This window comes from Oculina patagonica, chromosome 13, assembly GCF_052425735.1.
Source record: "Oculina patagonica isolate OP01 chromosome 13, crgOcupat, whole genome shotgun sequence".
In the NCBI taxonomy this organism is placed as follows: Eukaryota; Metazoa; Cnidaria; class Anthozoa; order Scleractinia; family Oculinidae; genus Oculina; species Oculina patagonica.
In genome coordinates, this window is record NC_135770.1 from 32,759,200 (window position 1) to 32,781,667 (window position 22,468).

At 40.8% G+C, this 22,468-nt stretch overlaps 2 protein-coding genes across 2 annotated transcripts in view; both read right to left on the minus strand.

Moving 5' to 3' along the window:
- The window catches only part of LOC144635160 (uncharacterized), a 335,656-nt gene that overhangs the window by 34,140 nt on the left and 279,048 nt on the right, over nucleotides 1-22,468 (minus strand). The gene's annotated exons all lie outside the window — the stretch shown is intronic.
- LOC144635171 (uncharacterized) lies at nucleotides 5,981-21,747 on the minus strand. The gene is made up of 4 exons (XM_078494247.1): nucleotides 21,703-21,747; nucleotides 20,276-20,405; nucleotides 8,428-11,216; nucleotides 5,981-7,895 (listed from the first exon to the last, which is right to left on the minus strand). Exon 3 carries the CDS (start codon nucleotides 11,159-11,161, stop codon nucleotides 8,435-8,437), a length of 2,727 nt encoding a protein of 908 aa, XP_078350373.1. The 5' UTR covers nucleotides 11,162-11,216; nucleotides 20,276-20,405; nucleotides 21,703-21,747; the 3' UTR covers nucleotides 5,981-7,895; nucleotides 8,428-8,434.

Genomic DNA, 22,468 nt, shown 5'->3' on the forward strand with positions numbered 1-22,468 from the left:
AATCTGCTCAATGTTAAGGGAGGAAACGAGCTTACGAGATGTGACCCTAAAACCTAAAGCTTTTTTCGTACTACTGTAAGGTGGTTTGATACGTATCGCCAGGAAATTCTAAATCCATCCAGGTTGGATATCGACATTCAAGACCCTGTTATAAGGGACTCTGTAAAGTGCGGATACGGACGGCGGATGCGGACGGCGGATGGCGGATGGCGGACGGCGGACGACGGACGGCGGACGGCGGATGGCAAAAAAAAATTCAAAAAATAAAATAAAAAAATAAAATAAAAAAATAAAAAATTATTAAAATTATTTTTTCTCAAAGGGTTCTTCTGATTGGTTTACAGCGCGGGCAAGGTTCTCCTATCTCTTCCCACAGGCCACGGTAACGCTTTTGTGAGTTTCATTTCGCGGCGAGACGAACGAACCCATGACAGTTTTGCTCTCCAAAATCGATGTAGTTGCTCACAAACCGATTTTTGAAAGGGAAAATAAGCAGTGGAATTGAAGGCCTTGAAGTTCTCCAAAAGGCGAGTATTCATTCTCCATATTGACAAAGTGAAGTTATAGTTTTATGACCGTGGTTTGTCAATCGTTGTTTGTGTATTCGCACTGATTTCACGCCATTGCGGTTAACTGCAAGTCGGCGCTTTACAGACTCGATTTGTCCTTTCAAACGCCTTGCTTCTCTGCTACTTTTCTCCAAACTCGAATACTACTTATCGCCATTCAAGAAAATGAGATGCTTTATTTAAAAACAGTCAAATTAATTCTCGGAATATTGTGCCTTGTGCAGGCGACCGAAGTACATAAGCTTATTTCAGCTTCATTCAAGTTTCCCTTTGCAAACTATTTATCAAAACAAAATACTGTGGAAATCAACATTGACGTTTTTGACTCGTTAAATACAAATCCCAGCCTGCAAATAAATATATATACTACCATTTTCATTTTTGGAGCGACCGTGAAAGGCAAACTTTTTTTGCGTTTTCTCACGTGTAAAACATTCAAGTTTGTCTAGACAAACTGTCGCGTTTTACAAGTAAACCATTCAACGTGGGTGTCGGTAAAACGCCGACTCGGGTCGGGGCCGGGGCCGAGGTTGGGGTCACTTTTTTAATTTTTTTTTTTTAATTGACTGATTCACTGAAAAATTCACGGAAAAAAATATAAAGTTTATATTAGCGTGTGGGTCATTTCGAGTCGAAAAAAAGAGCATTTTCTTCACAAATTCGGCACAAATCTTGATCCTTATAAGATCAAGAGTAAGAGAAGCATGATACTTTGTGTGATACTTTCTCGTCAGCATAACCCCAATTAAAATGTCTTTCCGCATTTCGGTCACGCAAATTGGAGAAATGGCTAGATACCTCCACTTATATTTAAAAAAATAACAGAATTTAGAAACTTAAACATTGCGAGACATGTTAATGCGAGCTTCGCTGTCTAAACAAAACAATTCTGCTTCCTTATAAATATTTTTTTGGATACGAAAGGCGGCTTTATTTTAACGGTATAAACCTGAATTAATTTTCTCTTGCTACACAAACGCATGGGCAATAAGATTTTAACCTAAGAAAAGTTTATGCTGTGTTGGCGAGGAGATAGCGCTCAGAAAGAAGTCGGCAGAGAATTCTATCCGCCAAATTGTCGCCTGTTAGACCACAAATTTCTTCTTTTATACTCTTGATCTTATAAGGATCAAGATTTGTGCCGAATTTGTGAAGAAAATGCTCTTTTTTTCGACTCGAAATGACCCACACGCTAATATAAACTTTATATTTTTTTCCGTGAATTTTTCAGTGAATCAGTCAATTAAAAAAAAAAATTAAAAAAATGACCCCAACCTCGGCCCCGGCCCCGACCCGAGTCGGCGTTTTACCGACACCCACGTTGAATGGTTTACTTGTAAAACGCGACAGTTTGTCTAGACAAACTTGAATGTTTTACACGTGAGAAAACGCAAAAAAAGTTTGCCTTTCACGGTCGCTCCAAAAATGAAAATGGTAGTATATATATTTATTTGCAGGCTGGGATTTGTATTTAACGAGTCAAAAACGTCAATGTTGATTTCCACAGTATTTTGTTTTGATAAATAGTTTGCAAAGGGAAACTTGAATGAAGCTGAAATAAGCTTATGTACTTCGGTCGCCTGCACAAGGCACAATATTCCGAGAATTAATTTGACTGTTTTTAAATAAAGCATCTCATTTTCTTGAATGGCGATAAGTAGTATTCGAGTTTGGAGAAAAGTAGCAGAGAAGCAAGGCGTTTGAAAGGACAAATCGAGTCTGTAAAGCGCCGACTTGCAGTTAACCGCAATGGCGTGAAATCAGTGCGAATACACAAACAACGATTGACAAACCACGGTCATAAAACTATAACTTCACTTTGTCAATATGGAGAATGAATACTCGCCTTTTGGAGAACTTCAAGGCCTTCAATTCCACTGCTTATTTTCCCTTTCAAAAATCGGTTTGTGAGCAACTACATCGATTTTGGAGAGCAAAACTGTCATGGGTTCGTTCGTCTCGCCGCGAAATGAAACTCACGAAAGCGTTACCGTGGCCTGTGGGAAGAGATAGAAGAACCTTGCCCGCGCTGTGAACCAATCAGAAGAACCCTTTGAGAAAAAATAATTTTAATAATTTTTTATTTTTTTATTTTATTTTTTTATTTTATTTTTTGAATTTTTTTTTGCCATCCGCCGTCCGCCGTCCGTCGTCCGCCGTCCGCCATCCGCCATCCGCCGTCCGCATCCGCCGTCCGTATCCGCACTTTACAGAGTCCCCTGTTATAATGCCTCGCAATCATATCCCAGATGATCGGGGATTTCACTGTTTCCCGACCATCCCAGATTTTGGCGTATATCAGCAAAATCTGGGATCAGAGTCGCCTTGATCGGCAATGACAGACGTCATTTTTAGCTGTGAGGGGCAGTGAGAGACTGGTTCTAAGTAATTAAAAGATTGGTAACGAGCTAAAACTATCGCCGACGTCCCTGACACTAAGAATTGGAGTTTTCATATATCTTGAATGATCGCCGACCATCGCAGAAATCTGGGATGCGTCGGGAAAATAGAAACGCTCCCGATTCTCCAGATTTGTCTCCGACCATCCCAGACGATCGGGGATATTTACGATTTCGAGTTTTCATTAGTTGGCAAAATCTGGGACGGTCGGGAAACAGTTAAATCCCCGATCGTCTGGGATTTTCCCGACATATGAAAACCAGCCTTAACGTATTAAATCTCAACAAGAAGAAGTCAACTAACCTTTCAAGTTCCGTTTTTCCTTTTTTTTTCTCCTTTGCGTTAAAAAAAAAATGCAAGCAATAACCACCTTTACTAATCCACACTTATCCGGTTAAATTTGAAAACGCATCTTTTTTTTCTCCGGTTTGGTCAACCGTCCACACTAATTAGGATAAATTGTCCACCGAAAACGGAACTCTTCGAAAACGCTCTTCAAAGTGAGTATTTGAAAACGCAATTTATCCGTTTTTGACCAAAATACAGAGTTTTCAAATTTTTCCGTTTTCCAATTTATGCGGACAAGAGAATATGATCCGGATTAATGTGGACGGGGCCTAAGTTCAGAGGGAAAATTTTATCCCTTCCCAAACACGCATCTGAAGCGAATAATTTTTGTTTCGCGACTGAAATTTTCTTTGTGACACAATAAAAAGGAAAATCCGCGCGTGCATAAAATCAGCCAATCAGTGTATCTTATCTTATTAGGAAAATATTATCGAAACCACGAGATAGATTCGGTTTTTTTCTCCGAGTTATACCGTAAATATCTCCTGCATGAGTCAATTGTTATTCTTTAACGGCCGTCTTCCAGAGTTTCTGGGCTCAACAGACTTGAGACAATCCGTAAACAGGAAAATTGCGATATTAAACAGTAGAATAGACAAACGAATTTCGCATAATTCCTTAGTTAAGCGAATACAGTGGAACCCCGTAACAGTATGTCCGAGAGAGAGGTAGCGCAATATTAACGATCAAATCATCCATTTTGCTTAAACTTTGCACAGATCGATGTTGGATATGACAACATGTCATTATGGACATCAACATCTTCTAATGGATTTGTTTCACTCAACAAACTTTAAAACACAGAGCTGATCAAACACCTGAAAACTAATGTTTTATATAAAATTTGGTCAAATATTTCGACTGGACAAAACCAACCATGTAAAACTATAATTTCACTATCTGATCAGCCTTGCATTTTAAAGTTTGTTTATAAAGTCTATTAGTCTTCTATTGCTGATCCTGATCTACACCAAGATCCGGCTACAATTTGCTTCTGTTTGTCAGAGTGGTCCTTGCACAGTTACAGAAGTCACTTGTTTCACTCAGTCGACCAGTGCAATTTTACTCTCGTTTTCTCAAACTCCCGATTTCTTGAACCATTTTTGTTTCCCTTGGAGCATTCTCGTCCCCAGAGGCCGCGATCCTTCTGCTCAGCGCCAGAGATCGATCCCTGGCGCTGACCAGAAGGATCGCGGCCTCTGGGGACTAGAATGCCCTTGGAGTTTCGAGAAATCGGTATTCGACTTTTTTTATTTTATTGAAGTTATGGACCCCTTCTTCCCGGGGGGGGGGGGGGAGCCATGCTGCATGTGTTGGCGTTCTAGACCGATCAGGCAAATGGTAATTTTTAAAATGGAAATTCCTTTCCTTAATATTTTCCCAATCTCACAACATCATGGCTGAATTGAAATTATAAAAAACTTTAAGGCTGTCCTTCCTTTCAACATAGACAATCCTCACAAAAAACTGAACATCAGCAATCCTTATCTGAGCTATGAATCAAGCCTTGACACGATCGGACTGCGGACGTGTCCTATGTTCTCATAGATATACACTCCAGAGGCGAAAACTGAGAAAAGATGAGTACTACTCGTTGAAAAGAAAAGCAAGAAATAATAATACACAGCGGGTCAAAAGGGAAGCACCAACCCGTGAAACAAGCCGGGGGGGGGGGGGCACTCAAAAAAGTTTTATACGGGGAGGCTCCGCCCCAAGCTTTTACCCCTTACCCTTTTATATACCATTTTCACAGAAATTGTACCCCTTTCCTGTGGGGGGGGTATACCTTTTACTGAAAAAGGTACCCCTTTCATATACCTAAAAGACATGGCATAGACCTAGAACAGGATGTTTTCTAGTCATTTTCATGCAGCGCTTAATAAATTAAAATAATACAGCCATAAAGTGGGAAAGTTCGTCTGTTCGAAATATTTTAATTAAATTCCCTTATTTAAAAACCTAAATGACGGATTTTCATACCCTTTCATATACCAAAACTTGTGAAATCCCTACCCTTTTATATACCTGAAGCCTGAAAAAGGTACCCCTTTCGGGCGGAGCCTCCCCGTATAGGCCATTATATGGAGTACCCCCCCGGGGAAACAAGGCCAGACCACGACATCGGGAATTTCGTGCCCTACTCTTTGCGATTAGTGTGTGGGTTCTTTAACGTCCCCTGCTAACCATATAACACTGAAGATGCAGGAGACGAAGCCTACGGTTTATCGCCTTATCCGAGAAGACTATAACATCTACCCATTTGCAGATGTCATATCGCAAAGGCAGCCCGTTCTCCTCAGTTATTTAAATTAAGACCCTGAGTGCTGGTCCGGTCTGGGAGTCGAAACCGAGACCTCCCACACAACAGCTCGGCTGCCATTTACCAACTGATCTAACCGGTCGGCGGTTACAAACATTACCATTGTGCTTTTGGAAACGACGCAGTGCCACTTTCCACCCAGGTGTATAAATGGGTACCGGCAAATTTATTGGTGGCAGGTAACTCTGCAGTACACTAGCATCCCATCTAGGGGGGGGGGGGAGTAGATACTCCTAGTCCCTTCATGCTATGGAAACTGGGATACGCTCCGGCCTGATGGGCCACTAGGCTTAACGTTAGTACCCTTTACCACGCTTCATTAACAACTATGACTGCAATATAATCACATTTCAACAAACTTTAATAACCACTGATTACAATTGTCCATGCAACACAAAGGTATAATTGACTTAATCTTGAAACTTACAAACACGGACATGTTCGGTTAGAGGCTGCTTCAAATATGGAACATTTTTGCTTTTCAAAACAACGCTAAGAAAGTATTCTTCTTTCAAATGCTGGGCGACACCTCTCAACCTATACCCATTCCTCATCCCGAGACCACGCCCTGATTATAAGGCCGTGAGACGTTCTGTTCCCGCGAACATGTCCGCGTTTGGAATTAAAGCTAATCATTCACTTGTTACGAAAAGTGCAGTAAAAGCTAAACAAATTTGATACTGTACCATCTGTTAATGTATTCAGCAATGACTCAAAGGTCCATAATCTGTCTGTGCACAACTACGTACAGTGAGCTTAACCTGACGGTACTCAGAATATGTTAATAATTGCCTTAATTATATAATAATTCTATACTTTGACATGAATTGAACAAAAACGAGAACACCCCAAAAGGTTCTTAAATACAAGTTCAAATCAAAATGAAGCAATAGGATTATAAAACTCAAACTCTAATTAATTGTGCCCATTGCAATTTTTTAAAGCAACTTGCACAATATCCTACAATAATGGTTTACCAATAATATGATTATAATATGATTTCTCAATCCAGCAAGTTCTTATTCTAGGTTGAGATAAAAGAATCGACAAATTTTCCTTATTTAGTTTGCAATAGATCCTTGGAAGAACTCCTAATAAACGCCTGTAGGAACTTCAATTTATTTTCAGTTGGGGAATCTCTTGAACACTACTGCTGCATGAAGCAAATCGACACTCATTTATGAATGCGTCATCAACAAACATTTTCGCTGTTTCGCCTGTTAAAATTTCGGGCGTTTCTTCAGGCAGCATTTAAAAGGTACTTCTTCCAAGGATTAGTTTGCCTATTCTCAGAAACCTTACCTATAATTTTTTTCTTTATTTTTGAATGTCCAATTTTGTAAGGTATTAAATTACAGCAAACTATAGAGCAGTTTGCAATTGAGTGTCGTAAAACCAAAACCAAAGAAATTACTCTGGCCAATCACAAAGGATACAGACAATCCAGTGAACCAATCAAAACTCCAAACAAATACATGTAGCTGGCACGTATCGCGGGAAAACGTGCGCGAGCGAGTCACGATTGGTTTTGGTTTTACTCCTGATTGGCTAAGAAAATGGCGCGAGATTTTTGAGCCAATCGCTAAGCGTAGTAATGCAAAAACAAAGCAAACGCAATTTACTTCGACACCCAAGTGAAAACCGCTCTAAATTTACACGTTAAGTCAAAAAGCTAAATCTTGTTTCTTTCGGCAAAGTTACGGAGAAAAACTAAAGTAGTAAAAACATATTCGAATGCACTCCAAGCGGACGGGTCGAATTACTAAAGAATTAAAGGTTGTCCATCACTTTGTATTAGAAGCCATATAAAAGCAGACAAGGTAACACTGCATTGAATGCTGTATTGTCCATGACAGTATTATCGTGTTAAACAGTCGCTCAAAAGTGCTAAGTTCATCTCGGTTACGATTTGAGTCCAAGTTCAGTTTGCCATTTCAGTTTCCAGTTTCTCTCTTTGAGTTATCTGTTGTTTTACCTTCATCTTTTAGACTGAGTGATCTCAACAGAAGATGGTCCCAGGTGTAACTCTTGTCCAGTTGGGTTTGCGCAGTTTCTGCATGCGATGGTCTTCGTGTTATCTCTTTGAGGTCAAAATTCTTAAAAGTTTCCTTAGTTCCAAGGTCAGTAGATGGGAGAAAATTGTTGACTGTAATGTGATGCAATAGCTTTTTTTTTTATGCCCATCCTTTTTGCCTAGTCTAGCATAGTAAGTGTAACCTTTACCTTGCATGTCTACTTGGGTAGTATCGTGCTGTAAACTTAAGACACGTAACTAAACTTTACTTCTTCATCTCTGTCTATACCTGAACTTAAACCAAGTAATTGCCAATTTTCACATGAGCAATGGTTACGAGGGAAATAACCTATAAAATGGCCACGCTACTAATGTTACATTACAGTAACAGTAAAAACGATAAAAAATGGTAATATCACACGAGACCTTGTTTTCTCTTTATCATTTGCTGGTCATTAAAACTACACTACAAAAAAAGTAATTCGATATAAAATGAAAAATCCTAAAACTGATGGCAATTTCATACTAGCCGAGGGGTACCTTCTTTTTAATTCTCGGGTTCGAAAACTTCACTCAACCATGTAGCGCAAAAAGGCATGAACACCCCCTCTTTCAGTTTTTATTTTATTTTTTGACGCACAAGAGATAATCAATAACTGTGCAAAGTTTTGGAGAAATTGCATTGTAACATCTTTTTCGACGAAATCACGCTAAGTAAATATAAAAGTAAATTTACTTACACGTCATCAATCAAACGAATTAATAGTGCTACTTACAATACTCCTATTGATTTCCATCAAATTCTATCGTGACGTCATCGCCAATGAGTACAAACGGAGCCCAGTGCTTTACAGCACCAAACTTCTCTGACTCTCTCAGACATGTCATAGCTCGGTTAAGAGCCACACTGGCACTATGACCGCGTGCGAGATGTTGGTAGAAACTTTTCATGAACTCCATAGTAGCTTCATCGTCAATTGCCCAGAGTGACACCAGAACAGAACGCGCACCAGCACCCAAGAAAGCCCGGCCAATACCGACCACGCCCTCAGGAGTAATCATCCCTTGAGCACTGTGACAGCAGCTAAGCACAACAAGCCTCGCTCGCAGCTGAACAGCTTGCACATCTGCCATTTTTAACATGTAATCTTCCTCCTGAGGGTTCTTGAATTTCCTGGCGGGATTTGGAGCCAAAGCAATTTCGCCAGCTTCCATGTTACCGTGAGCTGCAATGTGTACCAAGGCAACGGCGCTTATTTGTTTAAGCACCTCATCTTTCGTTGCTTTCCTTCCCGTCAGTGGTTTGGTGTTAACAATCTCGCCTATCATCTCCACTTCTTTTAGGGCCCATGGCAAAGGCTTCAATTTGCCGCGCTTTCCTTTAACTTCCGCCAAACATGGATCCCCCACAAGAAGCGCCCCATTCGTACTGTGGTAGTCCTCAGGACAAGCTGCGATCAGTTTTAAAGTTGTAAGCGAGGGAAGAATGCGGATCCTGGTAGATTCATTGATGTAAATGGGAGCCTCATCAGCACACGCAGCATATGGAACCAAGCATAATGGGCCATCCGGCACAATGATTAATTCATCGCCTTTAAAGAAGTTTGCAATTGGTCCAAACACAGCATCAAACAAGAGACGCAGAGAATTGCTTTTGCTATCTGCTACTTCCTGACAAGATTCTTCATTGGGTGGTGAATCTCCTTCCCGGTTATCCAATGAACGATTTTCGCATTTAATATGATAACCAACACCAATTTCTTTGAAAGCTTTTTTCATTAGCGAGGAGGCATCTTCGATGCTCTTTTTCTGAAAATGGATATCTGTGCCCGTGAGTACCCATAAATTGATTCTGTTACTTTCGAGTGCTATAAAAACTGTCTGCGTAGATATCCCAGTCAAGATGTCAGTGATCGTTGCTTTAGATTCAGATGACTCGGACGCTAGTATTTCGGAGTGATATTGCAATTTCATGAGATCCATCAAGGCCTGTGCTCGTCCTTCCTCAGCAACACACAAAGCCTCCTCGCGCTTTTCAAGCCGCAGTAGTGTTCTCCACAGAGCAGTGTAGGCATGTTTACGCGCATTGCGAAAGGATATTTTCCATATATCCTCTGACTGAAGAAGACTTCTGACCTCATTGTACAGCTGAACACTGTATCGATAATAATCAAGAGCTTCATGCAGGGAACCCGTTAATTCCAAATCGCGACCTAAAGAGTAACATGCTTGGCCCTCTTCACATTTCTGCCCCAGTTCTTTTGCAATGTTAAGAGCTTTCGTATGGTAATCTATAGCCTGTTTGAAATCACCCAGGGACTTGTAGGCAATGCCAAGATTGGCATAAGCACGGCGTTCTCCACCTCTCGTTCCCAGTTCTTTTGCGATGCTAAGATCTTTCGTATGGTAATCTATAGCCTGTTTGAAATCACCCAGGGACTTGTAGGCACAGCCAAGATTGCCATAAGCACGTCCTTCTCCATCTCTCTGCCCCAGTTCTTTCGCAATGCTAAGAGCTTTCGTATGGTAATCTTTAGCCTGTTCCAAATCACCCAGGGACTGGTAGGCACTGCCAAGACTGCAATAAGCAGCTCCTTCTCCATCTCTCTGTCCCAGTTCTTTAGCAATGTTAAGATGCTTCGTATGGTAATCTACAGCCTGTTTCAAATCACCCAGGGAATAGTAAGCATTGCCAAGATTGGCATAAGCAGCTCCTTCTCCATCTCTCTGTCCCAGTTCTTTCGCAATGTTAAGATGCTTCGTATGGTAATCTACAGCCTGTTTCAAATCACCCAGGGAATAGTAAGCATTGCCAAGATTGGCATAAGCAGCTCCTTCTCCATCTCTCTGTCCCAGTTCTTTCGCAATGTTAAGATGCTTCGTATGGTAATCTACAGCCTGTTTCAAATCACCCAGGGAATAGTAAGCATTGCCAAGATTGGCATAAGTAGCTCCTTCTCCATATCTCTGCCCAAGTTCTTTCGCAATGCTAAGATCTTTCGTATAGTAACCTATAGCCTTTTTGAAATCACCCAGGGACTGGTAGGCATTGCCAAGATTGCCATAAGCAGCTCCTTCTCCATCTCTCTGCCCCAGTTCTTTAGCAATGCTAAGACATTTCGTATGGTAATCTATAGCCTGTTGGAAATCACCCAGGGACTGGTAAGCATTTCCAAGACCGGAATAAGCACGTCTTTCTGCATCTCTCTGTCCCAGTTCTTTTGCAATGCTAAGAGCTTTCGTATGGTAATCTATAGCCTGTTTGAAATCACCCAGGGAATCGTAAGCATTGCCAAGATTGCAATAAGCACGTCCTTCTGCATCTCTCTGCCCCAGTTCTTTTGCAATACTAAGAGCTTTCGTATGGTAATCTATAGCCTGTCTAAAATCACACAGGGACTGATAGGCATTGCCAAGATTGGCATAAGCAGCTCTTTCTCCTGCCTTGTTTCCCAGTTCTTTTGCAGTGTCAAGTTCTTGCTTGTAGTTCTCTATCTTTCTTTTAATCATTTTTATATACTGATATTCACGTGACCAATTTGCGTGTCTCTTCTCAAGTACACACCTAGTAAACATGAAATGTATAAAAAGAATATTCTGTAGCTTGATTGAGTTATTCGTATGTGAGTATTTTTTTAATTGCGCTTTGGCCTTATGATTAAAGTGCTTATGAAATCAAACTTTCGAGCTAAGTTTTGTGGTTTATATTCAGAGTCTATCGCTTGATAAGTTTCCGCCTGAGAGACCCGGACAGACTTGAAAAATGTAGGTCGGCCGATTTTGCTAAAAATGTTTACACAAAGCCAATATGTACACCTATGTAATATTCCAAACTTTCAGCTTAATCGAGTGCCTTTGTGCAGCCTAGTTCTGGATATTAGACCAAGAGGGATCTAACCCCGAGATCTAGACTGATTTTCAACACGATTGCGGCCACTATTCAATATATATGGCCATATCAGCGACACACGATTAATTTCAAACAAAACCAAAGTTATTTATGTAAGCTCTATCCCTCAGCTTCTACGTCTAATTGGAATATTTCGTTTTCTTGTGCTCGGGGGTGGGGGGAGGGCTTATCAACTTCACACACATTCTCTTAAAGGAAACCTGAACAATGTTCTCACAACTTTGAAAGTAAGCATTGTTGCGGAAGTCAGCGGATACCCCGCAAATGATCCCGGGACCGCAAATGATCCCGAAATTGGACCGCAAATTACCCTGGGTGCCAGAGGTTTTTCTTGCGCGGTTTCAGGTGAGAAAAAATCCTCTGGTACCCAGGGTAACCGGAAATGTTGTCTGCAAATGATACCGCAGAAAAACGGGAATGGCGTGGACACAATGAAAACTCTATGTGTGTACATATTTTAATTATCCTAAGTGAAGAAAAGACAAGCGCCTTATCCATAAAAGCAACAATAAAAAACGATTATCATGCTGCGCGAAATAACATGTGACTATAGCTTTTTAGTTTAAAAAACATGCTGTAAAAATAAGCACTAAATCCTCGTTGATGCCTCTGCTGTTAAACAAATCACTTAGAATTTTTTCCCTGTACACTGCTTGCTTCACGGGCTTCGGTCGGTGCACATTATTTCTATATGCGGGTTTTAAAGATTTTGACACATTTGTAATGAATTTATTTTCATCTGAAAACACATTTTCCTTCACAATTCGATTAATTCGCTCTCGCAATACCGTACACGCAGAGCTGTCGCTTTCTGTACGTGAATTTTTTTACTGTCAATCATCTTCACCTCTGTGCCGAACGCGCTACTCGAAAATTTAGTCCATTTAGGGACTGACCATTAAATATAAAAAAAATAACCGGATTGGGGAGGGGGGGGGGTGACTTTTCCCCAAAAAAAGTTGCTGCAAGGGAAACTTGTCTAAAAAACATTCCTGCAAGCAGTTGTGGCTTAAGAAAATATTCGTGTAATTCAGAAAAAAATTCCTGCAGATGAGAAGGACTTAAAAAAATTTAAGCACCGAAAATTTTTAACCCCCCCCCCTTTTTTTTTTTTTTTTTTTTTTTTTTTTTTTTCCCCCCGCCAAAAAAAAAAAAAAAAAAAAAATATTAAAAAAAAAAAAAAAATAAAACAACTTTATTTTATTTTTTTTTAAAAAAAAAAAATTTTTTTTTCAAATGGTAAGCAGCTCGGTAAGCAAAATACTATGCTATTTTAATCTGATTATGTAACTATGCTGTAACTATAATGTGTACAGACTGTGTTATAAATATATTTTTGAGAAGATTTCTTAATTCTATATTTTTGAGAAGAAGAATATTTTTTTTCTTTTTTTGAAAATAAGAACCTTTTTTAGAATTTTAGCCTAAAATGGTTCTTATGTGAAGGGTGCTTATAAATGAAATTTTAGCCTAACAGGTTCTCAAATGTTAGGTTCTCATACGCGGGTTTTTACTGTATTCCGTACTCGAGTTATCCGTCAAATTGTTTCACGCAAATTTAGAGAGCACAGTATGGGAACGCCATGTTGGACTCTAACTGTTTGGACTCCAACATGGCGGCCGGAAATCAATGAAAACATCTGGCATTAAATTCTGCTACAAAAAACAGTCAGATCACCTTCATGAACAAGTAAACATTCACATAAACACTTCTTGCAAAACCTAAACTGTTCAGATGGTTAAAAATCACAGGATGAAGCATTTTTTAAGAAAACGTGACACTCTTCTGGTGGCCATCTTTGATCTCGTGTGGCGTGAAACTCAGAAATTCAAAATGCTCTATTTTAAAGACGGTGAATGCTATCGAGCTAAAATCCTTCAACAAGATATATATTAAAGACGTCTAATAGCCAGTGAAGGATAAAAACGCAGGGGTCTTGAGATTCTGGGTTTTAGAATTTTGATGACGTCGCGTGAAAACCAAGATAAATACATTCGAGAGAAAACCTAATCCACATATGCTCGGTAGTGGTCAAGAGAGAAGCTACAGACCAGGAGGCAGAAATGATTGACATCAGCACCAAAATTTAACTTCAAGCCTTGACTTTTCGTCTGTGCATTTTCGCTCTTTGATCATATTCATGAAGCTTTAATTACAAATTTCTCGTTTTTTTTTTAAGTTAGAAATTACAAAACGGTCGAAACACCCCCTCTCTTATTTTCTTGCGCTTGCATAAAGTTAAAAATTCTCATCCTCTTTTGTTGTCATTTGATCTTTCGTGGTTTTACTATTCAAAAGATGTATCGAGTAAGAAATCACTCAGTTTGGGTTTTTTCTTTATAATGGGGACTTGTAACTACAAAGATCTGCTCTAGTTAACGTTTTAGTGGACTGTTCACTGTTTAACTCATCAATCAGTTAATAGTCATGCGCTATAATCATACATTCCAATTTTTACTACTTAATTGTTAATATATAGTACATTGTTATTCGTGACGCTGGATATCATTTTTAAAGTTGCGAAATTTGCATTCAAATCGTTCAAATACGGTGCATCTTGCTTGCGTTACATATTAAAATTGTTGTGTTAAAATACCTGTTGTATTTTAAAGGGAAAAAAATAGGTTATATAAATTTTAAATCCGCTGTCCAAATTCCCGAGTCCACACATTTCTGGCATTTACGGCGAGGCGACGTTTTGGGGTCCTGGGATCATTTGCAGTCCTGGGATCATTTGCGGGCCGGGATCATTTGCAGGCCTGTACAGCCCTTATGCACGTTTACTTCAGACTGGCTAGTTTCACCACCAAGCCTCGCTTTCGAAGAGCAATCCTGTAATTGGAATTTTTATCATGAACTAATTCCGGCCAAAGCAGCAAAGATGAAAAGAAATTAATAGGCACCTGAAAATTGCATGAACGTGCCAGAGGGTCGAGAATAATCTGCGTAAACGAGGCTTGGTGGTGCATTATCATGCATAAGGCCTATTTCATCGGTAAAATGGCGGCCAGTGGGGGATGATAGCCCTTGAAGAAGTTTTCTCAGTGGTTCTTTAAAGAGGGGGGAATGTCTTCGGGAAGGCTCTGGGTATCAACATGCGTTGGTTGTTGTGAAGTCAAACCTGACGCCGGAAATGGCAATGAGAACTTGGGAATCAAAATCTCCACGTGCGGGTTGTGCTGTTTTCTTAGTTGTCTTGTTCATTATCGTTGCAATTCATTTGCAGTTCAGCACAAAACGTAGCGTGAAATCAAAAAATTCTACGTATTTTTAAGGTGGCTCGACCCAATTTTTTTCTAGCGATACCTGCCAACTTTGAACCCCTCATACCTAAAGGGCTTAAAGACAATGACATATCCATTATATCACATGGATTACACATAGACTGAAGTGCAATATGACATATGTTTTTATTTTTAGTTATAGTTTCTCTATATTTTTCTATCGTGGTTGTAATATTCGGAGCTCGAAACTAGAATAAACTGTTCATGACATGGCTACCATGTGCTCTGGTTTTTAATTAAACTGCGCATGCTTAACATATGGCCCTACAAAGAGGGGGCCTGGACCTAAGTATATTACACTCCTTCCCAACAAAGAGGGGTTGTTAACAGGAACGAAATGACAGTAATGTCTAGACTACTCAAATCAAAAGTCAAAGTTCACAAATGTCTCAAAGTTGAATTCAAAGTTCACAAAATGAGTCTCTTGGGTGGTCTCCTTTTCAAAGTTTAGTTCAAAGTTCACAAATAAGTCTCTTGGGTGGTCTCCTTTACCGCTGAGGATACCTCGGTTGTTGACAAGCCAACTCTGGCAAACTTGGAGTAGTGGACTCCTCTGAAATTCGGTTCCACGGTGCTACTTGTTCCTCCTTTGGGCACTGAACAGTCCTTCACCTTCTCGGTGCCAGTGCTCTCAGCAACACTGGCCGGTTTGAAAGCACTAATGGGAGACTCTAAGACAATGGTAGAACCACTTGTCATCGGTCCACGAAACACTGACTCATCCATGGGAGGCAGTTCCTCCAATGGTGCACTCATGTCAGCCACAGGACCAGACGGTTCACAGGCAGTGGACTTCAGATGGTCAACATGAACAAATCGCACTTGGTTCCCACAACGGACTAGGTACGTACGCGGACCCTTCACTTGAGTGATTCGCCCAGGAATCCCCCTTTTAACTCCCTTTTGCCAGTTACGAACTAGAACCACGTCATTTACTTTGAATTCTCGAGCCTTCACTCTTCCTTCATCATGGTGTTGCTTCTGTTTCATCTGTTGTTCTTCCACAGCTTTGTTTAGGTTGGGCTTAAGTAGTGTGAAGCAATTTCGGATCTGTCGTCCTAAGAAAAGCTGAGCTGGTGACTGTCCAGTGACAGTGTGTGGCGTACTGCGGTACATGATAAGGAAGTTAGCCAGCCGGTGCTCCAGACTGAGTTTACTTGTTTTAATATCCAGCACTTGCTTAGCCAGGACCACTTTAGTTGTCTGCACTGAACGCTCAGCAGCTCCATTTGACGCTGGGTGGTATGGTGGTACGCGGGTGAACTTGACACCATTCTGTTTCATGAACTGAGAAAACTCTTCTGAAGCTAGCTGAGGTCCATTGTCGGAGACTACTTCTTCGGGCAGACCACAAACGCCTCAGTTTCAACTTCATCCTTTGCGGTCGACTGCACCAATCTCGACATAGCATCGGCGTTTGCATGTTCGGCGGATTTCCGATATTCAATGTCATATTGGTAAGCTGCCAAAATCAGGGCCCATCGTTGCATTCTTGCGGCTGCCAGTGTAGGAATACCCGTCTTGGGTCCTAGTATGGTGACCAGGGGCTTATGATCTGTGATCAATGTGAACTGCCGCCCATACAGATAAGAATGGAACTTTTTCACCCCAAATACAATTGAAAGCGCTTCTTTTTCAATCTGCGAGTAGTTCCGTTCACTAGCGGAAAAAGTCCGAGAGGCAAATGCAATGGGCCTCTCTTCACCATTCTCCATCACATGGGAGATTACAGCACCAACGCCATAAGCTGACGCATCACAAGCCAGGCGAAGGGGTTTCTTGAGATCATAATGGACAAGGAGAGGTGAACCTTGAAGCTGCTCCTTACTTCTTACAAACGCCCTCTCACATTCTTCCGTCCACTTCCAAGGTGCATCCTTCTGTAAAAGGTCATGAAAGGGGTGGAGAATCGTGGCTAGATCTGGAACGAACTTGCCATAGTAGTTGAGCAATCCCAGATATGATTTCAATTCGGTAACATTGGTTGGACTTTTGGCATCAACTATAGCATCCATCTTCTGAGGCAGGGTTCGAATGCCATGCACGTCTATCCAATGTCCCAGGAACTCAAGCCCTTGCTGAAAAAATATGCACTTGGCCCGATTCAGTCGGATACCATGCGCTTGCAACCGCTTGAACACTTCCTCCAAAATCTCCAAGTGTTCCTCTGTGGAGCGGCCTGAAACCAGGATGTCATCCAACCGACAGACAGTAAACTTCACTCCTTGAAGCAGTTGATCCATAACACGCTGGAAAATAGCTGGTGCCCTGGAGACCCCAAACGGCAACCGTTTGTAACGATACAACTCCTTGTGAGTATTGATGGTCAGATACTTCTGCGACTCTTCATCCAATTCAACTTGCTGATAGGCATGAGATAAATCAATCTTGCTAAAGATGCGCCCCCCTGCCAATGTTGCAAACAGATCCTCGGCATTAGGCAATGGATACTGATCAACATCAGCACTCTGATTTACAGTTGTCTTGTAATCTCCACATACACGCAGGGAACCATCCTTCTTTGGAACCAACACCACCGGAGCCGCCCACTCACTTTGATTTACCTTGTAGATAATCCCCTCTTCTTCCAGTCGCTGCAACTCTTGTTCCACTTTGTCCTTTAGCGCATAGGGGACTGGTCGTGCCTTCAGGAAAATAGGCTTTGCATGGTCCTGAACCTTAATGGAAGCTTTAAACTGCTTAAGGTGACCATATCCACTTTCAAACAAAGCTGCATACCTTGAGGTAATTCCCACTGCTGCATTCTCTTGGGTCACCTTGTAAATATTTGCCCAGTCCAGTTTCAACTTTTCCAGCCAGTTACGTCCAAGTAGTACAGGCTTGTCCCCTTTGGCTACAATCAGTGGCAACTGTGCTTCTTGAGATTGATACTTCACAGACACCTGAAACTCCCCCATTAAGGGTAACTGCTCACCAGAGTAGGTTCTCAACTGAAGGGTTGTTGGCTGCAATGGAAGGTTCTTAAACAAGTTATTGTACTCAGTTTCAGAGATAATAGACACTGCAGAACCCGTATCGACCTCCATGGTGACTTGCCTGCCCTCCAGTGACAACTGAACTTTATATCCACTGTTTCCTTTTGAATTGATAGCGTACAAACCGAGGTCAACCATTTCACCATCAACGCCCTCGACTTCCGAAGCATTCTCATTCATGTTTACCACCTGTGAAACATCCTGAACGTACCGTGCAGAGGGGGGTTCTCGTTTCTGGAAACTGCACATCTTGGCCACGTGCCCCTTTCTCTGACATTTGAAGCACTGCGCCGCTCTGAACCGACACACCGATGGCTGATGTCTTTGACCACAACGAAAACAACCTCCACGCACATCGGACGGCGGTTTCCCGTTGTTGAATTTGCCCACTTTGTTTACAGTTTCGTCTAGGGGCGAACTGACATCACGAAAATCTTCTTTGTTTGCCATCTCCATGGACTGCGCTGTTTCAAATGCTTTCTTAAAGGTTAAATCTCTCTCTGCCAACGATTTCTTCTGAATCTGGACACTCTTTAGCCCACACACTAGCCGATCACGCAAGGCTTCCTCCAGAAACACTCCGAATTTACACTTCAACGCCAGCCGCTTTAACTCAACCACAAACTGAGCGATCGATTCGCTTTCAAGTTGATTACGACGGTGAAACTTGAAGCGTTCCGCTATGAGAATAGGCTTCGGAGAATAATGAGCGGTTAAAATTTCTTTCAAAGCTTCAAATGACTTATCTTTCGGCGGGTCCGGGGCCAGCATATTGTGAAGAACTCCATAAGCATCCGCTCCGATCAACGACAGGAATGTTGAAACCTCGTGGTCTTTCTCGACGTAATTCGCTGCGAAATACAGTTCCACCCGCTCAATGTAACTTGCAATGTCTTCCTTCCCTTCCACATATTCTCCAACGTGACCCAACAAGGACATTTCCGAATCCTCGTCGCCAGAATTGTAATATTCGGAGCTCGAAACTAGAATAAACTGTTCATGACATGGCTACCATGTTCTCTGGTTTTTAATCAAACTGCGCATGCTTAACATATGGCCCTACAAGGAGGGGGCCTGGACCTAAGTATATTACAGTGGTCATTTCACGCGTGGTGCACAGGAATATAATGTTGTTCTCAACACGAGACAATTCTTTGCTTGCACTCACGTGACTTCCGGATTACGTGTGACTTCCGTCCGTCATGATGGTGTTCCAAATACCAATATGGCGGACGGATGCCAGTCACAAACACAAGTGTTCAGTCGAGTTTTTTCCAGTTTCGCGTCCTCAAAATGCCTATATGCCTGATCGTGGGTTGTTCTAGAAAAACTGGTCGAGATCAGGGAATACGATTGTATCGATCACAACTGAGTTGTGACGAATCAGGGCCAGAAGTTGAAGAGCTCAGCATTGAGCGAAGGCGAAGATGGATCTCAGAAAAAAAATCCCAGAGCACAACATTATTCAAAACTACGACATCGCTTCAATATTTACTCAATTTTGAATTCATGTTAGAACGACCTTAGAAGTTTTCAACGAGCATGAAATTCAGGGATTGTGTAGTGTAGTGATCAATTGCCACCCTGAAAAAGTTTGGAGAAAAATCATCGAAGAGTTTTGAAATAATCGCTTCTTTGCGAAACTAGCCTTAAAAATGGTAAATACAGCTCAACACTGTCCACACATTGAGCTTTACTCTGATTCATATATTTTCTTCTTCTTACTTCTAACCGTTTAGATATCGTATATGGGACATCTTTATAGGAAAAAGGACTAAAGACTTTCATCAAACATCAAAAGAGTAGCAAATTTCTTTATTTGAATTCTTATCGTTATTTTGCGCATAAATTATACTATCTCAGTAGAAATTCTATTTTAAAATTTCTGTTGTAAATTCTAATGGAATTCCGCAAAGCTCAAGGCAATCACCCAGAGTATACGCAGCGTGAAGGATCTCGAGAGAAAATGTGGTTACGGGCTAAAATTCGATTCAGAGCAAAAACTTGTGTACCGTCATTGTCACATGATATTCATTCCGATCTCCAAAAAAATTATATCAAATTGCTGTTCAGTCTATGTGTAATCCATGTGATATAATGGATATGCCATTGACATTAAGCCCTTTTAAGTATGAGGGTTTAAATGTAGATAGGTATTGTTAGAAAAAAAACTGCTAGAAAAAAAACTGGGTCGAGCCACCTTAATTGCGCGCCGACAACGTATTTTTCGGATTCAAACCGTGCGTTTACATTGTCAGTGACTTCTTTACAAACATTGAATCCACAGCATCGCTGTCGTGATTACTCCCAGGGAAAGGTTGGCCTGTTGTTTTAAGTTGTGAGAACATCTTTATTAAGTTCCAGACCACCTTTCTATACCCCCCCCCCCCCTTTGGCCAGTGCCAAACGTCCCAAAGTTAACGTTACACTCACCTTTAGCCAAGAAAGCAGCACACACGAGGCCAGTAGATTTACGTTTGATAGCAAGAGCAGAACGTGTGGCCGTTTCGCAGTATGGTCAGCAATTATCACGAGATCAGTCTAATTTGCATACCGTTCTTTCCTAGGTTCAAAACAGGCAGTTTGACTTATTATAATAGTCCTTTCTATTAACTCTTGTAAGTCAATTTTTTTCCGGGATTTTTTTTTTTTTCAAGACAAGTTTCTTTATTGCCCCGTTTAAACAAATCATTGTTGACAAAGGTAAGCTCGCTGTGTACAGTAGAGGTCCCAAAAGACACATTTAGAATTATTCTCAAGGACGCAACTAACCATGCAGTTGAAACGAAAACGCACAAATGGCTAAAGCGGTTCTGTTGAACAGTTTTTGAAAATAAGGATATTTTGCAATTTACATCACATCGTTTGAGGAAAACAAAGCTTACAAACCGATTAAAAATCAGTTTCTTTTGCTGTGTTATACTCGTTTGTCGATGTTTGGTTCAATATTGTGAAGACCAATTTATTTGCCACCGACACGTTATTTCGTAATGTCCTGATTTTAATTACCTTTGCGGTTATATTATGTTAACAATGAGCTTGAGCACTTTGTTGACAAAGTTTAGTCGATATTGATTCACAGTGGCGGCGGAGCGTTTTGGAACTTGGGGAGGCTAAGACTGACCCAAAAATACTCGGCGGGTTTTCGGTTGCAGCACCTTTTTTCGTTCTAGCAACTTTTTTGTTTTCTGGGCAGTTTCTAGATTGAAGAATTCCGAAGATTCTCCGATTGTTGTTCGAAGGCCATACGAACGTTTCCGATCATTTCCCAAACTTTTCCGAAAATAAACGAAATTTCCCGAAGACTTCCAAGGCAGTTTTGAAGATGTTTGAACGCACTCATGAGACGAAATATCTTGATAAAACAATTTTTTCGCTGGCCTCGCGATATTTTCGGCACCAAAACGTGGGGGGCTCAGCCCCCCCCCCCCAATTTTTGCTTGGGGAGGGGCTACAGCCCCCACTGCCTCCCCCCTCCTGCTCCGCCGCCTATGATTCAGCGGAACATGAACTGTCTCATGATTCGATTGACTCTTTACATTACGTGGATAACAGACCAGCATTTGGCAAGTAACTTGTACATATAACTGTTGTGTAAGATCACGTCTTAGGTACGAAAACGGATATATCCTTGATTTCTCTGAAGTAGCCATACAACGACACAGTTAGCAAGGAAATTAAAACAATGATTTCAGAAAAGAAACATACCATAAAATTGATACTTTTTATATTCAAAGAGCTAAGTTACCCGTGAACGAATTCGAAAATTTACTGCTCTGTAGTTGGGCGGAATAGTGATGCACTCCAGAGCTAAACCTTAGAGAAGTAAGTCTGGAACTATCACCAAATATTATCCTTACCTTCAAAGTTTATTTCTTTCTTGATTCTTTGCAATGAGCCTGAAGTCTTGCTTCACTAACTTGCTATCACTGTTACGAAGTGAAACAGGACATGTCAACTTGTCAACTGGTGACGTGTCATACGGCTACTGCATTATAAGTGATGACTAAGGGCATTTCTGCGGTTAAACTATCACAAAAGAACTTGAAGACACCCAAATTTTAAAGATAACTTAGCATTGTGTTGCTGTTTCCATATCTCGAACAAGAGATTCTAAAAATCATTAAAAGATAAAGAATTGCATTAACTAAGTACACCCAAGAACCGGCGTCTTCTAACGCAAACAAATAACTAAACAACGCAGCCTAAACAAATCCAGAACTCATCAATTGTAAGAGTTACAGTGACAATATCAGCTACCATTTACAGAATTCGCAAATGTCTTTGAAACTTTGAATTATAACAAAGCCGAACGCAAAAAAGTCACGTGACCAAAATAGAAACTCCAAATCTCAAACGAGGGAATATATTTGAAAACTATAATCAGTGCAGTCATGATTAAAACACATGTATATTAATTGATAATTTTTTTTTTATTTAATTATTTTTACGATACGTAAATCGAGGGTAAAATGTCTAAAATATTCCACAGAATGTCTTTATAAACAAAGTCGTTATGGTACAGACCTAATACAGTGTAATCGATTCAAATCAAAGACAGAAGAATACTAACTTGGAGACAGAAGTTTACACTCACCTTTAGCCAAGAAAGCAGCACACACGAGG